We start from the raw sequence: 16,643 nt of genomic DNA, 5'->3' as shown, positions 1-16,643 counted from the left end.
GCTTCGCCTATGGCGATTTAGATTCAAGAATTCTTTTAAATTGGCCATTCAGTGGAGAAGTACTACATACGTAGCAATAGGTATTGCGTAACTTATATAATTCTGCTTGACTAAATAGAAAAATCGTCATACTCATCTCATCGTCGGAAAATAAAACAAGATTCGATCGTATAGGACGTGATACAGGGAGATATGGTTCGATTGATGTCAGATTGATGGTGGCGGGTCAAATGGTCGGAACTCTACCCTAGAGGCACAACATCAAAGTTAATCGCATGTTGACGCCGAAACTATAGGCACATATCAACATTATGAACGACGTTTTCGAGACATATATAGCTGAGCATAACGCTTCTTGAACACGGCCATAAGTCGTGTTTTCATAATAGAAACTCATTCATCTACCCCCATCCCTTCGCCTAAATTCCAGCATTGGGCCCTTTTTATCCGAAGCAAAGATATCATACAACTGATATTCATTCACTCTCCTGCGCAACGGATTTTTATCATTTGGATCGCCCTCTCCAATACGCACAAGGCTTGGATAATGTGGAACCCGAAAATCGGCCATCCACACCAACCTTGCAACAGAGAGACTGAGATTCAGATATGCCAAATTAACAGCGATGCAGTTTCTGGGCCCGTGACTAAAAGCTAGAAAAGCGGATTTCGCCTCTTGTGTCACTGAGATTGATTCATTTTCGTACGCAGGGGTCGGAGGAAGCCATCGCTCGGGTCGGTATGAGTAAGGGTCTGGATAATATTTTTCATTGTGGTGCATTGCATAAACGTGAGACGCTGCCACATAGCCTTCTGGAACGAAAACGCCGCAAATCGTAGCGCCACCTTGTCCTGCTTCACGGTACAAAGGGACTGCTATTGGTGGAGAAATGCGCATTGCTTCGTCGATGCATCCGCGGAGATAATGGCACGAAGAAAGCGTGCTTCCTATGCGAATAGCATCTACCGACTCAAATCGAGACCGGATTTCCCTGACAAGACGCTCGTATGCAATAGGATTGCGGGAGAGATAAAAAAATGTTGCCGATATCCCTACAGAGGTAGTGTCCCCTCCAGCAGTGATCAATGTAAATGCCTCCGCACCGATTTCTTGTGGGTCTAGTGTCTCCCCCGTATCCGGGTCTGTAGCATTGATGATTGTAGACATCATATCTCTCCGGCTAGGCTCGGTTGTACAAGTTTTTTCTGCTTGTATTCTGTCCATAGCCCATCCTCGTAGCATTCCAGCCCATTGTGCTCGTAAAATGTCGACATTATGAAGCATCCAAGTGCCCAAATCCAACCACTGCCCGGACTTACCAGTCCGAAACGCAGACGGCATTTGGAAAGCCATAGTCATTCGGGTACCAGTCATGACAAGAAGAGGCCTGAACTGCCGATTATCAGGTTTGATCAGTGTATCGGTAGATTTTCCAAACACTAGATCGGTGATCAAGTCAAGGGATAGGTAACTTGCTGTCAAGAATCAACACCTCGCCTCACAATCAACCACAGTAGTGAATTATTCCTACCAAACACTGACACATCTTTTGCAGCCACCCAACCTCCTCTTTTCTCATCCCTTCCATCCTCATCCAGGACAGCATTGACAAAGCGATCAATGTGCTCCAAAATAGAACTTTCACTCGCCCTGAGGGCACTATCGGAGAATCCTTGACCCACCAGCCTTCTTTTTCGTCGATGCATCTTCTTATCCGTAGCATTGAATATACTATGCACAGGATTAAATCTCATCGCTTCGTACTCTCTGCCCTTTCGGAAATTTGCATTGAAGCCATATATTTCCTTCATTCCATCGACATCATTGACAAGAATCTTATCAGGCCCATAGCGAATGATGGTACCGTATTGATTATGAAGACTGTAGATTGTGAGATGGGTATCCTTTATCCAAGCATGATACAATGCATATGCATCGGTTAGCTTTGCGAGAAATGGGCCGGGGATTTTGGCAAATGGGTGGAAATAGATTCGGTAGATACATGTTGTCGCAATGTATAGGATGCCAGCTGCAAATGTCAAAAGAGGGAGTTGGATGATGATCACATAAATGGCATGAACAATACTAGAAGTCCCTGCCATATTCACTTACCGGGGTGGAAACAGTAGTGATTAGTCTCAGTGGAGGAATAAAAGAGACCAAGGGTGGGTGCAAGACATTTTCGGCGTCAAGCTATTTCGCATGTGATTCGGAAGTTGACAAGGGTAGATAATAGATCACAAAAATAAGACAAGCAAGCACCCAGGGTAAATGCAGCTATTTCAACCGACAGCAAATCGATAGGCTGCTGTTGGTGGAGGAACTGATGTTCCATTGTTGCAACGCGGGGGCCGCCACGCCAAACCCTAAGCGCATGAATCGACAGGCTCTCTGCGATTTACCATGCTAGATAGGGTTAAACGCAAAGTCTTTGGCGGGGCCTAGCTATGCTTCGATTTATAGACCCATATAGATTTCGGAGTACATGGAAATTATGAAATAGGGCATGATACGTGATGATGAGGTCGAAGGTGAATCGAACCAGAACTTTCATTTAACCTTAGGTTTCCAGTTGCCATTGAACGTTTAATCAAGACATCTGGAGTGTTGGACTAATTCCAAAAAAAAAAAAAACAGTTGCCTAATATAATCCACATCCAAGCCTGCTTCCTCTGGCGTCAAACCATATATAAACAGAAAGTCAAAATATAAGCAGAACACCAGCTTTTTATGCTCCAAAAACCCTGAGACATGCAAAGGATAGTAAATCATGGCCGTCATAATATTCCCATATAAACAATAGAGGGTATCACAAAATGAAAGCACCTGGCTCCTCTTTTTTCAATTAGAACATTGAGCTTCGTTTTTTGCTCAGCTTGCTCTTGTCGTCGTTATCTGACGGTCTCAGAAAGCCGAAGAAGCTCTTTTTCTCTTTCAATTGCGGCACCGGCTGGGCAGATGAAGGCGGCCGCTGGCCATTTCCAAAAAAAGAAGCTGACGATTGTGGTCTCGGTGGTTGTGGTGGTGCATGGAAGCTGGCTGTAGACTGCGAAGGCCGATGCTTACCTGGTGATTGCATGTACGGACCCGGCCGTTGCTGATTTTGAGTGGGAGGAAGGTAGTGTGAGTACCTGGCCTGGTGCACTGGACTTGACGTGTGCACAACAATGCCCGGAGTATGTGACCGTGGTGGCTGAGGAGGTCTTTTCTGCCGACGGCTTTGCTCATCCTCCTTTCCATAAAGTTTCTTCAAGCGTTCTGTTTCTTTATTGATGTCTGCTTGTTTTTTCTGCTGTCTCTTTTTCTCCGCTTCAAGTAATTCCCGTGATTGGCGTTCCTCTGCTTCGGCTCTTCGTCGACGTTGTTGTTCTTCAGCTTGCCGTTGCTGTTTCATGCGAGCATTCTCTGCATCAGTCTCACGATTTGTTGACGGGTTCGTATTTTGTTGAGCTAACGCTGGTCGAGACTCCCGCACTGGAATAGTGACCTGCGGCCGCCGGGGAGGAGCAGTAGTGGCGGAGGTCTTGTTGCTTGGTGGCACTACGGCGCCTGTTGCAACCGGGTTGACAGGAGCAGACGAGTTGGCAATATTGAAGGCGTCTTTCAATGGGCCAAAGAAAATATCCCGAATGACCACAGCCCCTAGCATCAGTACGACTTCTAAGCCTTTAAAGTCTTCCATTTCGACTCGATATAGGTTGGGTTCGTAAAGTGTAAGTTCTTTGAGTGCTTTGAAAATCGAAAGGGTGATATCTGGTTCCTTGTTCTTCTTGCGAGTACCGGGGGTAGTGGTCTTCCCTGAGAGGTAACACGCGAAATCCTTCGATAACGAACCGTCCTTCCGCCAGACAAATTTCAACTTCGGTGTTATATCTGAGGCGGCAGGGTCACTTTCCATTTGGTCCAGTGTCGAATTCGATGGTTGCTTGAAGGATTGTTGGGGCATCTCAAACTCCCACGATGGCTGGGTGTTCCACGTTTTCGGCTTGTACTGTACCGTGATTATTTGATCGGGATTGTATAGGTGGATAGAAAATTCGGTAGGCATAACGGGTTCGGGGGAGGAGCGACACCGCCGTTCTGACGAATTGCTTCTGCTGATAGGGTCGGTTGAGTCCATTTTGGCACAATCAACACCTCTCCGTATAGCACTTCGGGGATGTATGCGTCGTAGAGGGCGATCGCATAGCGATTCTGGGAGGCGGGCTGGGAGGCATCGAGGCGACGAAGCGTATAGGTGGGCTGAGGTTCATTTCCATGCTGTGTAAATAAGACATTGGTTGTGAGCTTTTTCCCATTAGGACTGATATAGAAAGCTGTTGCAGTCAGTCAGTCAAGTAACCAACTATCGTCATCGTCACACAGGCATGCGTGCGGGGAGCATGACGTACTAGGGAGGTTTTCGTCCAACATGATGCGGGAGTCCAATGAGCTGAAATTCGCCTCATGAAGTTGCGAGAATATGCGCGTGTGTCTTGTCTTCAGAGCAATGGGATGCAAGGAGAAACAGGCTCTTGATATGGTCGCGCGTAACAGACGGACTCCGCCACAGGAGAAAGCCTTACGGTGGAGAGGGGCCACTGCGGCCCCGCCAGCTTAGCTCCTCATCTCTATTTTTAGCGGTCTGATCGTCGCTATTTGCCATGCCGGTTACAATTCATCCTATTTTATCATTACTTTGTTCACTTTATATTTTTCTGCCTGATGTGATGCTGTGATCTACGTTCGAGCTTGAATGCAACAATCTTTTCCGCGTCTTTGATGATCCTGGTCTTGACGTTATGTTTATGATTATGCGTTTGAGTCTGCTCCGCCACAGCTGCATCTTGGCCGGTGTATTGACTGGCTGCAAAGACAGTCCGAGTCTGAAAAGCAAACCATCGAGCTTTCTCTGGAAGGCCAATCGATTTGCTCAATTCTTTTGACCACTTGTGATTTTTAACCTATAAAAAGGGCCTATGCTTGAATGTTGCTGCCTACGCTCAATTTTTAGCACGTCCCCGCTCTGAATGATCCAAAACGCCTTGTACGGAGCCATGCATGCGTAATAACCATAGGCTACCAGGTTTCGAAATATTTCCTTCCTGTCCTGAAACTATATGGATGGTGGCGCAGGTCGGGAAATGAGTTACACTGGGGGTGAGATGAAACTATAAGACGGAGGCCATGAATTAGAGCTTGGCCTATATAGGTATCAATTGACCAGTTGACAATACCACAACATAATACTTGAAGATATTGTCATCAATTCTCTTACCACCGCTTTTCACCTGACCATCACGACTTCTGAATGGATTTGTTGATACAACAGGGGTATCAATACAGGGAATGTCGAGCTATCACCAAATCTCGCTTATTAGCCTGGTCTAGCAGCTGCAGCCGCATCTGATAGTCTTGGACGGCACAATCCAAGGGTCGTTCAAGTAGGCTCAGATAATAATGCCACTTGTTGCTAGGCTGACCACCCGACTGCTGGGTGTCTTGGTTATGGAGATTATTGATTGTATCCCAGGAAAGCGGCATTTGACCACCTTGATCTTCAGACTTAAAACTGACGCCTGGGCCACGCAGAAGCCTCAAAACTGCCTCGTAACCGTTACTCGCCGCCCATGAAAATGGTGTCTTGCCAAAGAAACTGGCGTTAGAGTCTATACTAGCTCCTTTACCTAAAAGAAGCCTCACAACTGCCTCATGCCCGTTACTCGCCGCCCATGAAAGCGGTGTCCAACTGACCCAGTCTTGAGGTTGGAACTCGGCCCCTTTTTCAAGCAGTAGCTTTACAACTGCCTCGTGCCCATTTCTTGCTGCCAATGACAGTGGTGTCTGAGAGACGTGATTCTTAGATTCGAGGTCCACATCTTTTTCAAGAAATAGCCTCACGATTGCTTCATGCCCGTTACTCGCTGCCCATGAGAACGGTGTCTGGCCGCTTAATATATCTTTTGACTCCAAGTCAGCCCCTTTCTCAAGTAGTAGCTTTACTACTGCCACATGACCATTCGTTGCAGCCAACGAAAGTGGCCTCTAGATCTGTCTGTAGACTCTCTATACGCGCCTTGCTCGAGCAGCAGTCTCACAATCCCCTCGTGCCCGATCTCCGCTGCACACCACAATGGCGTTCGACCTAACGAATCATTCAAATTCACATCAGTTTTAAGGGTCAACAGCATCTCAGTCGCTGTCAAAAACCCTTTACGAACTGCTGTGAACAAAGTGTTGTTTCTGAAATCTCCCGCAGCAGTATCTAACATGTTATTCAACGAATTTTTGAAGTGCAAACCAACCCAACTCTCGAGCAAGTAAGCACCTGGGTTATAAAACAGTCCATCAATAAACTTGGAGATAGCCAATATCTGCCTTTTGGTTATAGTAAGCCACTCTGCCTACCGTCGCGCTAAGTGAGTACTGTCGTTTTACACTAGTATCTCGTATGCCAGAAGAAGGCTGAAACTTCGTCCCTGTCATAGGTGATTTTCCGCCTGGTAGAGACAATTTTCGATTTGGGCCTAGGCTAGAAGGACGCCGAATGTCATGAGGAAATTGTACTCAAGAATATTCACAGAGTCAAACATAGGTTGAAATAAACAATGTCGATAAAAGCAATTTATCACAAGAGAAACACTTCATATGATTATATATCAGAACAACTTGTAGATAAATAATCTGTAAATGAGAAGCATATTAGGATATTATATTGTACCTTAATATACATTGTTTGAAGTTTATAACCGCAGATTATTAACACTTATACAGCCAATTAGATGTGATGAGTTCTTTCTTATTACTGCACTCAATCTTAGATCGCAATCATAGAGGTGTCTATAGAGGACTACCTAGTCGCTTAATCCGGAGAACTACATCAACCGACATATAAAACCGTAGAGCATTGCTGTCATTTTTTCATGTTCTCCTTCATTGATGATAGTTACTGCTTCTATTTGAAATATACCAAATCTACTTCTGCTCCTAGGGATTGTTAGGTTTGTTATTAACAATGTTTAATCTTTTGAGTTGTGTCTATGCGAGACCATATCGTCTTTTCGTCTTCCCCATGATCAACCAACCAACACTCCATATAGCTCCATTCATATCTGCGTTCAACAACCCATTTCATCCAACGATCTGATCAAGAATATTCAATTGTCTAGATCATCGATGAGATCGGTATTCTGTATTTTTGGTGGAACACTGTTCGGCGCATTCTTATCGCACAGAGGAGGATTATTGTTGACAGGAGCAGCATTCTGCGTCGCTGGTTTGTCATGGGCTGGTGCACTTTTATCCGACGAAGGAAGTGTATCGTCGATGAGATCGATCGGTATTCTGTATTTTTGGCGGAACACTGTTCAGCGCACTCTTATCGGATGGAGGATTATCGTTGACAGGAGCAGCATTCTCCGTCCTGCGCACCCTTGTCGAACGAGAAGGGTTTATCGCTGGGAAAAGCAGTAATCTGTCGGATGAGGAGCCTTCATCGTCTGGGTCATAGCCCGCTTGAAGAGAGGGCTTAGACTTCTTGTGAGCATCTATCATCGGTTGCACCCGCTTGGTTAACGCTTTCGGCTGGTTTTGGGTGTTCATCTCGTCTGTACGACCACGATGGCGATTACGCGTGGGGATTATATCGGATAGATCACTTGTCAAATAGTTCATTGGTGCTAGACGTAGACTTTTCTTCTTATTATGGTGATCGGTTTGGCTGTCAGAGTGTTCGGCTTTCCGCTTCTTTGTAGGCCCAACTGTCACACATACAGTTTATTAAGGTGGATGGCATAGAGTCGAATGGAGAGACACATACCTTCTCTAAGATGAAACTCATACTTGGGACGCTGGCCGGTAGGAGGGTTTGAAGGACCGCTGATCATGTCTCGAACAGCAAACTGGAGACCTTGATCGTCCTGGATGGGAATGGTCGTTGTTGGGTTTTCTATATCCTCATAATAAATTTCCCACTGCTTGCTCATGTCCAATCCCAGTCGAGCAGGGATAAGGTTCATGGTTTGACTATATGACAATTTGAAGACCAGATCAAGTTCACCCGTGGCCTGGCAGGATTGCATGAGTGCCCAGAGAGGAGTACTCGTTGTCTTAACGTCATTTTTCCCCACGCGAACGGTGAAATTGAAACGGTCATGAGAAGTCAGCTGTGTGGTGGAAGATTTACTCTTCCTTTGGGACTGGATCTCAGAGTCGCTTTTTTCTCGCCGGCGTTTCTTGGGCCTTGCCTCTTTGCGGTGTTTAAAGGCGTCGGACAAGGTAATATATGCCGGTTCGATGACGAAACGCCAGTCATCCTCGTCAAGATTCAGCTCCTTTACCTCGTCTGGCAAGTCATCAGCTTGTCGCAATTTGTGTAGATCTGGACCAAGTTTATTCTGCGTGATGCTTTTGATGCTGAGATCGACGTGACGCTCCGCCAGCCAGGTACGGAGATAGTCACGTATCTGATCAAACACATGCTTGCTTTGCATGAGGCTTTGGCCCTTTGCCTGCAATCGTACGAGGGCGTCGACCTTCGTGTAGGGCATGTGCTGCAAGCATGTCAGTAGCGATATACCAGTGCAAGATTTAAAAATGAAGCTTACTCCGGTTTGGATGTCCAGCAGGGACTTCTGAAGTCAGAAGATGAAAAAATAGTCTGGATAGTCGGGGTAATGCTCTGCAGAAGATAAGAGATATTAGGGAGACGAGGGATGGAAGGGGGAAAAAGTCGAAGAGTTGCTGGGAGGAAAGGGATCTCAGAGACGTGGAAAGAGAAAAATGATGTATAAGATTGGGTACTGTCTGCATTATGCTTCCTCTTTGTCACGCCGTTTATACCCCGCTCCACGAAGGAAAGTGGCTATCCATCGATAGTTGCACTTCTCTGGGAAAGCTGTGTTTGTTGAGCACTCCTGAGAATCTCAGGAATCAGAAATGATAATGGGCCTATCATACTAGAGGTCATTGGTTATTTTCGTATGGATAGTGTATTGGAACTGGCGATCAGGCGTTAGGCTGTGATGGCGGTTATAGAGTATCAAGGAATAATAATGATTAATAGCACTGCTTCCTCCAGCAGGCGATGGTTGGAATGGCTTTAAGGCAATTCCTAATGGGTTGGGTTTGGGGCTCGTAGTGACGGTAGTTTGCTACACATGTTCCGATAATAGTTCGTGATGTCTTATACCTTTTCGTTGCTCACTTCTCCACATCATATGATTATTGGAGGGCTTAATGATATATGGATTATTTGTTAAAAAATTGAGGCTGCAAGCAAGTAGACCCCCATCCTCCTCTAAGTGAGGTCTCGGGTGGCTTGAGAAATTCGCTGAGAAATTCATGGATATGGGTAACAGATCGCATCCCAGCTGAGAGTGAGGATTATTGGCTCTCCATCGTCCAGCAGGCGGATGTTACGTACAAGGTGACGGCGGTAGATAATAGACGCTTCTTGTGTGTGACGTTTGACACGATTGAATTGACGTATGGATGTTGGTAAAAGAAATCGAAGTTGAGGGGCAGAAGGAACGTGAATGATTGATAAGAAGATGAATGCAGAGCTTTGATGAGTAGACCAACTACACGTGTATTGATGCTAGAGATTCCTATCCGTCTTGTATTCTACCGTATGTGTACAGTCGGTGAAAAGGAGAATAACTAGGTAGGTGAGTCCAATGTGACAGCCTGGGGCAGTGACTTGTCATGTGACTGGAGCGCTTTCGCGCATAATGAAAAATTAAAGTTGATAGATGTCATGGTATCCTCTGTAGCAGCAGCAGCAGCAGCAGCAGCAGCAGCAGTAGTAGTAATCAAGGTTATAGTTTTTCGATTATACGAGCACCAATCATGCAGTGTTCTCTTCTCAAGTATTGATTGTCTCCTGACCGTTTCCTGATAGGCAAGGCGCCAAGTGGTGAGCCTTTCTGTGAAATTTCTGACCCCCCTTGATCGTTCCCTGGGTTCATCTTGTCCCAAAGATTTCTTTTTCAAGGAGCCGTAGCAGTGCCTGGGGATTGTGGCAGCTCATGTTTAGAGTCACGTCGGATGTTTTCCCCAACACGGTCTTTTGTGACATTCCTTCGCCAGGGCAAGGGGGCATCAGCTGGAAATTTCGGCCCCGAGAAACTATTCCAAGAGGACAAGGCTGCAGTTGCGTCTGACGGTTTTCTATACCATTTAGAATTTTGTATCGTTTTATATAAGGTTAGCTGAGTAAAGTTTGGTATATGGGGTTGATTTGGAGTTATAGAATTTTTTATCACTGTAAAGTTTTGTTTCCACTGGATACCTGAAGTTCGATGTAGAATGGTCAAATGCTGTTATGCGGGATGCATATTAGAATGTTGAGCTGAAATTGATCTTTTATATGTTGTAAATGGCGTCAAATGTCGAGGATTGCATTGTTCCGTCAAAGAGGCCTGTTACCTCGAGAAATCTTTGTGTCAATTACGATAGAGAATGTTTGGAGACATAGGAATCGCTATTCATTGTTGTATATTAGAAGATTGCCTTTCAGAGATTGAATAGATTCATTATCTTTGTCATATCGAGGAGGCTCAAAGGTGGTTGAGTGTATCAGCAACATGCAGTAGCAATAGAAACAAACCCCAGAAGGGAAAGGAGGTCTAAGAAAGCGTAACATATTCGCTGGTGATCGTATACATAATATTTATTACCGACTTTATTCTAAAACAACGAGTAATACCTTCCCACACATCAAAAGAGGACACAAGGAATTTATAAACCATGTCAAATTTAAATACGACTGCCGTTGACTTCAACCCCCGCACTGACATTGGCTGTCCCCCGCTCCTTTTGGCTGGGTTGTAAGCCTTGTGCATTCCAGCCATCAAGGCCCTTCTTGTAATTTGCTTTCTGTTCTTCTCGTGATGGAGCTTCGGGGCTCTTTCCGCGTCGCGTGCGAGACTCGGGAATTTCAATGATGGTGGCATCGTCGCCGTTGAGCTTTTCGCCATTGATGTCTTCAAAATCAATCTTATCTGAGAAATGGTATGTACGGTATTCAGTGTTACGCCATCCGGTGCCTATTACACGTTGCTATTAGCAAGTGAAACTAATTTACGTCGTACCTTGAAGCGAACTCACCCTGGTAAAGACTGCTATCCTCCCAATCCTCAGTCAGGAAGTGCAGCAACCCTCCATGGGTGACGAGGACCACCTCCTTTTCAGGACGAGCACGAAGCCATTGCCTAACCTCGCGAGCCCGATTCCTTAGCGCAGCGGCATTCGGTGACCATTTCCCTTGCTACATCCCACAAAACCAGTCAGACCAATCCCCACATCCATACGCAATTTGCGCTTTCTCACCTTGCTATTCCAGCCATCCTTCACCAACGATATATCCACCGGTAAACCGCTGTCAACAAACTCCTTTTGCAGCACCGCAGGATCACTTCCGGTGTCGCATGGAACGTCACTTGTCTCCTGGGCCTCTGGGATACAGACAATTTTGAAATCCTTATGCGCCTCGAACACAGGTTGGAAACTGAGGAGGGCAGTACGGATGGTTCGTCTCAAGGGAGAAGCAGCTACCAATTCGATTTTGGAGTGATTGGGGAAGCTGTCACGCAGCTTAGCGCATTGTTGTTCGCCTAGTTGGGTGAGTTCTGGGTCGGGGAGAACGTGGTTGGCGGTGCTGAGGTTGTGGTAGCCCTGTTAAGTAGAATGCGCATTTAGCTGCGAAGTTGCAGCAGGAAAGATCGAATGGAGGAGTGTCTTACCTGCGCATGGCGGACAAAATGGACAATTGGAGCCATGGGTGAGTTATCGTGGGGTAGATTGATAAAACGTCTGCGGGGTGAAGAGAAGAAAAAGTACAATGAATATAAAGAGAAACAGACAAGCGAAATAATCTATTAGTTGTATATACTCTATCAAGAATCGGGAATAGAGATGAATGCAAAGAGACAACAATGGAAAGTAATAATATTAAACAGATGAAAAATATCCAGTCCGGCCTGCGGTGCTCCGTTGTGACGACAATCAATCAAAACCGTTAATAATAAGAAATCTAACAACATGACGAACGAGTTGCCCCTCAGCCTGTGGGCCAATGGATCCAGCATGGGCTGTCCTGTCGGTGGCTTTTGGCCAGAATTAGGATCGGTGGAGAAACCGCATGCCCATCGCATTTTTTTTTTGCCTCCGGGTGATTTTGCTGTCAGGGCCGCGTCTCGGCGGGAGGGTTTCGGAGTGAGTCATCCTTTACTAAGCCAGGGCCAGTCTATTCGAGGAAATGCTTTCAATAATAATGGTTAGGCGGAATAATTATTGAGATGTGTATATGCAGTCGTCCAATATCTACACCCCTGCTCCAGATGTTCTCGTAGCTAGATAATAAATACATGCTAAGAAATCGAGATGCCTCAATAGCAAACAAAACCCTGCCTGAAATGCAAAATGGCCTAGAAATTGCCGAATCCGCGTGAGTTCTTCAGCGCCATGTCTAGATTTTCCTCCAAAGCCTTGGACCCTGTGTATTCTGGCAATAGCAACCGGCCGTAGCAGGTATAGCTGGTTGGAAGGCGCTGTATTGGCGGTTAGCGAGAATTGCAATGTCAAATGTGTGGGATGAATTACTCACGTCGTCTCCTGATCCGTTTCTTTGAATCACGAAGTTGATGCTGGAGATGCCATTGACCGGAATACGATCACTGGCGGTGACAAACTCTAGAAGGCGTGCTTTCTGCTCGCGCGAATACAGCTTGACAATATCCCAAAACGCCATAATCAGAGGATGATCCGCGTCCCAGCCGCCATCATAGGTAGCGTAGCGCTGTAGCTCATCCATATTGTACTCTTGAATGCCTTCTACCAGTGTTCGAAGAGCCTCCGGGGTGAATATCGACAGAGACAAACGGTCGAGGCAGGTAAAGAAGCCCCGAGAAAAGGCTTCGAATTGAGGTCTTATGGACTTGTCGGTTAGCCAGAATATATAGTCTTTGACATATTGCTCTCGATTCTCGTTGGTAACCAAAATGGGCTCATCCGTTTGTTGATAGGAAGGCGTTGGCAATGGTGTAGCATAGGCGGCCCCCTTGAGTATTCCATTTTGAAACGATTCCGAATCATTTTTGCCTTGTGGGACGTTGATATTGCCCTTTGAATATTCTGTTTTAGGGGTGGTAGAGTACTCGGAAGCATTGCTCCGTGTTCGTTCGCGAGAGAGAGGGGCCAACGGCCAATTTGCATCTCGGCCAATTTGTTTCATGTCTACCGCCTTGACACTGCCGAATGCCTCAAAACTAAATTCGTAACTTCTCATAAAAATGTCACTAACATCGCCATCGCTCCATGAAAGAAGACTCTCCAATCCTTTTGCAAGGTCGGGCCATCCATCACGGATATGATCTATGTGCTTTACCTTCAGACCCAGAAGTTTGCGGTAAAAGGCCGTAGGTAAGGTGATAGGAAGTGTGAGACCATTGTAAATAGCTAGTGACATCAAAATGCCAATCAGCTCGAAGTGTTCCAACCCTTCTAGCGAGCACGGCTGGAACCACGCCATATGGGTACGAGTGTCCACTGTGAAGAGTCCATGATCAGGATCAAGTGCCTCAGCGAAGACCAAAGTCATGAACTCTTGTTGCACGCCGCCGAGATCGACCCCTTCTTCTCCCAAATCCATTCCCATCTTGACTTTCAGAGGACGCATCAGTTCCCGCCTCTCGCGACGCCATATTTGATTGAAAGCATCGACAATGGCATGGTTCCGGCGGACGGAGATGATGAAGTACTGTGTCATTGAGGTGTGTAAGCGGGCCAACAGACTTATCTCATCAGCAATTTGTATAGTGCGGTTGAAAGCGGTCTGACTCGCTTGCCGTTGAGCAATCATTCCTGCTTCGTATGCCTTAGACATGGCCGTATAATTGATGGCGCGGAAATATTTTACCAGTGCGGCTGGCGGGAAAAGAAAGGTGAATGATAGAAGATGCAATTTTTTGTTGTTGCTGGCCGTTCTACCAAGCCATTCAACAGGCATCTCCATCGGATCGAGCCTTTCTGACAAGAAAGCAGTATGAAAATCTTCTGCTTCGAGTCCAAGCCGTCTTCGGTCTTTATACAAGGATGACAATATCTGCACGGCTCCACCCGCAGTTCCAGATCTCAAAATTTCAGGCTTGCCATCCCATTCTTTTAGAAATAGTGTGCGAAGCCATTCCACCATAACGGATGCTCTAATGGGACTTTCTATGACTGAAGGCTGAATATTCTGCTCGGCGACTTTTTGCAAGGTCTCATACTGCCCACACAGATTGTTAAATAGTAGTTCTAACACACTCGGAGGCCGTTTCTGTTTAATGTCTGATGCCGGAATGGATCTGGTCTTTGATATTTCGTAGAACGCTAACCGAGCAGCAAGAGCGCGCACAAGACGACGAACAAGTCGAAGGGCTAGGTCGTTTTCCAACTTGTCAGTAGTATCTAGAAGTACCTCGGAGTTGTGAAGAGGTAGTTTTTGCAGTTGGGCGCTAGGTAAAACAATTCCTGCTTCACGCACCTCCTGAATACCTCTCCAAGTTTGTGAGTCAACCTTGGGTAGGAAGGTAATCAAGACAAAAAAGACGACGGTCAGCATATGAGCCGCATCTATGTCGGATAATGGTTCTTCGGAAATCGGTGGCGTTGGCCGGGATGAAATTGGAGATCGATTTCCTGTCATATATTGAGACATACGTCTGCTATTTCGGAGCATAAGCGGAAGGTTTTTAGGTGGTATAAACAATCGCTCTAAAGAACTCCACAAACTATTCAAAATCAGTTCCCACGGGCAAATCTCGTGTAGTTTTCGAAGAGTAGATTCTAAAGCATGCAAATCAATCGTGGTAGGTTCTGTGGTGTCGTGACCTTCGTGTAACGGAGGAAGATTTCCTCGAAATGACTGAAGCAATTGTTGACTGCTACTCAGCCCATAGTATATAGACTGTGCCACGAAAGGATACACTTCGCGTTGGCGAACTGAGGCAAACCGCCATTGATAGTTGTCGGACCTTCCTTGAATATTCATATTATCGACTTCTTCCTTCCATCTTTGGGCATCATCTTCGTTGTCAGCAAGTAATTTATACAAGCCATCAACAATATCCGTTGATAGATGACTGACAGTTTGCACTGTAGACGTTGAATCCGATGTGCTGTCATCATTCTGTCGAAAATGTGGAGGCGTAACATAAGGAGAGAGATCTTCGGATGTTTCTTCCAACTTCACCATTTCATCACTGTTTTCTCTAGTATGAGATAATTCTTTAGGGAACTTAGATCCATCCCAGGAAACTCGTCGTGGGTTACTTGATTTTTTCTGAGAATTATGAATTGTTTGATTGCTTTTCTTTGAACGGTGTTTGAGCGCGGGAGGAGGGAAGAACGGCTGCTGTGATAAGCCTTTTGATGGAGTGGACTTGGAACTCGGTATACGGCTAACTTTTGGCTTGTTCTCACTTGTGGCTCGTGGTGTTTGTAGCCACGGTTCGACTTGTTCAAGGGAGACACGCTTTACTGGCTGACCGGAAACTCTCACCTCCAGGGCTGAGTGCTGAGGTCGCCTTTGGCGGTTGGTAGACGCTTGTACTTCGCTTATGGTGGTATTGCTGATAGAATGTGCATGGGTTCGTTGTTTACCTCCGTGGTCATTGGAGGTATGTTTATAACCTGTCTCATTCGCCGAAAAACTCAGCGGTACCTTTCGCCTTCCATGCAAAGTAGGACTTGCACAAAGGTGATTCTCTGCGGTTGACTGACGTAATGGCAGCCATTCGACCATTCGTAGCGACAGCGTATCAAAAAGGTTCTGTGTGAAAGATTTAGGATCCTTGGCGCGGGACGAATTGGAGAAGAGCGAGCCCTGCGTAGATCTCTCAGTGAGCTCACATAATGTTTCGGAAGATGCATCTGCAGATGTTTGGGATTGAAGTGAGGAAGGGTGAATTTCGCCGCCAGGGGGGTTGGCTATTGGCTGCGCATCAATCGTATTGTCCCTGTGATGTCGATGGCGATGGGACGAATGCACTGGTGGAAAATCACTGGGAGGTCGTGGTGGATTGCGGCATAGTCCCCTATCCGCATTATCCTGGCTTGCTAGGTAGCAGGCCAGTGTACGTGCGCTTAGATCTGTGTACTGTCGAAATGGCCCATCCGTCGCCTTCTTCTGATAACTCAAACAAGTAGGAGTTCGGCATTCCGGATTTTCGCATCCGTAAAGAATTTGGTGTTTATATCTGCGGAGTCAAGACTGTTAGCTAGGAACAGTTGTTGCGAGGTCGCACATTCCTCGTAGTTAGTTCACTCACCTGCGGACTAGACTGTTGAACTGGCGGCGGCGATCATCTCTATGCTGGACAAGAATAGAAGCAGGATCATTTACGCTGATTGTATTCTTGACAATAACCTCCGGCGAGTTCGGTGGCAGTTTCGAAAGACAAGGTAGTTGCCTGCCAACAGCAGTATCGCCAGAGCCGAGAGATCCTCCCCGCATCCTGGTCATGCTACTGTACTAGTAGCATCGTGGGAAAATCTAAAGCGGGTGCAAAAGCGGGCTGCAAATACGGCGAGTTAGATGCCGCCTTTGCACGAAGATGACGATGTGCTGAACGACGCTGGGATGAGTCTGATGGAAATGAGTCGCAGTTCAGCTGCAGCA

At 46.2% G+C, this 16,643-nt stretch overlaps 6 protein-coding genes across 6 annotated transcripts; all 6 read right to left on the bottom strand.

Annotated features, from left to right (window-relative positions):
- Positions 1–397: 397 nt before the first annotated feature.
- On the bottom strand, positions 398–2,103 carry BGW36DRAFT_392777 (putative benzoate 4-monooxygenase cytochrome P450; the record flags this gene model as incomplete). The annotated part of the gene is made up of 2 exons (XM_046217736.1): positions 398–1,476; positions 1,533–2,103. The coding sequence occupies 2 exons, from the start codon at positions 2,101–2,103 to the stop codon at positions 398–400; spliced, it is 1,650 nt and encodes a 549-aa protein (XP_046077696.1).
- A 431-nt stretch (positions 2,104–2,534) lies between these two features.
- On the bottom strand, positions 2,535–4,509 carry BGW36DRAFT_456599 (uncharacterized protein). Its single transcript, XM_046221933.1, has 2 exons — positions 4,393–4,509; positions 2,535–4,317 (listed from the first exon to the last, which is right to left on the bottom strand). Exon 2 carries the CDS (start codon positions 4,119–4,121, stop codon positions 2,847–2,849), a length of 1,275 nt encoding a protein of 424 aa, XP_046077695.1. The 5' UTR covers positions 4,122–4,317; positions 4,393–4,509; the 3' UTR covers positions 2,535–2,846.
- Positions 4,510–5,671: 1,162 nt separating this feature from the next.
- Positions 5,672–6,019, bottom strand: BGW36DRAFT_264270 (ankyrin repeat protein; the record flags this gene model as incomplete). Its single annotated transcript, XM_046210106.1, has 1 exon — positions 5,672–6,019. A coding segment is annotated over one exon (348 nt), but the record flags the coding sequence as incomplete, so codon positions are not given.
- Positions 6,020–7,279: 1,260 nt separating this feature from the next.
- BGW36DRAFT_353497 (uncharacterized protein) lies at positions 7,280–8,529 on the bottom strand (the record flags this gene model as incomplete). Its single annotated transcript, XM_046213442.1, has 2 exons — positions 7,280–7,740; positions 7,800–8,529. The coding sequence occupies 2 exons, from the start codon at positions 8,527–8,529 to the stop codon at positions 7,280–7,282; spliced, it is 1,191 nt and encodes a 396-aa protein (XP_046077693.1).
- A 1,915-nt stretch (positions 8,530–10,444) lies between these two features.
- On the bottom strand, positions 10,445–12,162 carry BGW36DRAFT_366758 (histidine phosphatase superfamily). The gene is made up of 4 exons (XM_046214784.1): positions 11,725–12,162; positions 11,312–11,656; positions 11,090–11,249; positions 10,445–11,028 (listed from the first exon to the last, which is right to left on the bottom strand). The coding sequence occupies exons 1-4, from the start codon at positions 11,758–11,760 to the stop codon at positions 10,739–10,741; spliced, it is 831 nt and encodes a 276-aa protein (XP_046077692.1). The 5' UTR covers positions 11,761–12,162; the 3' UTR covers positions 10,445–10,738.
- BGW36DRAFT_366757 (HECT domain protein) lies at positions 12,151–16,605 on the bottom strand. Its single transcript, XM_046214783.1, has 3 exons — positions 16,294–16,605; positions 12,588–16,221; positions 12,151–12,531 (listed from the first exon to the last, which is right to left on the bottom strand). The coding sequence occupies exons 1-3, from the start codon at positions 16,485–16,487 to the stop codon at positions 12,409–12,411; spliced, it is 3,951 nt and encodes a 1,316-aa protein (XP_046077691.1). The 5' UTR covers positions 16,488–16,605; the 3' UTR covers positions 12,151–12,408.
- Positions 16,606–16,643: the final 38 nt, after the last annotated feature.

Source organism: Talaromyces proteolyticus (genome assembly GCF_021365285.1).
Source record: "Talaromyces proteolyticus strain PMI_201 chromosome Unknown BGW36scaffold_1, whole genome shotgun sequence".
In the NCBI taxonomy this organism is placed as follows: domain Eukaryota; kingdom Fungi; phylum Ascomycota; class Eurotiomycetes; order Eurotiales; family Trichocomaceae; genus Talaromyces; species Talaromyces proteolyticus.
This window is presented reverse-complemented; position numbering and strand designations above follow the sequence as displayed.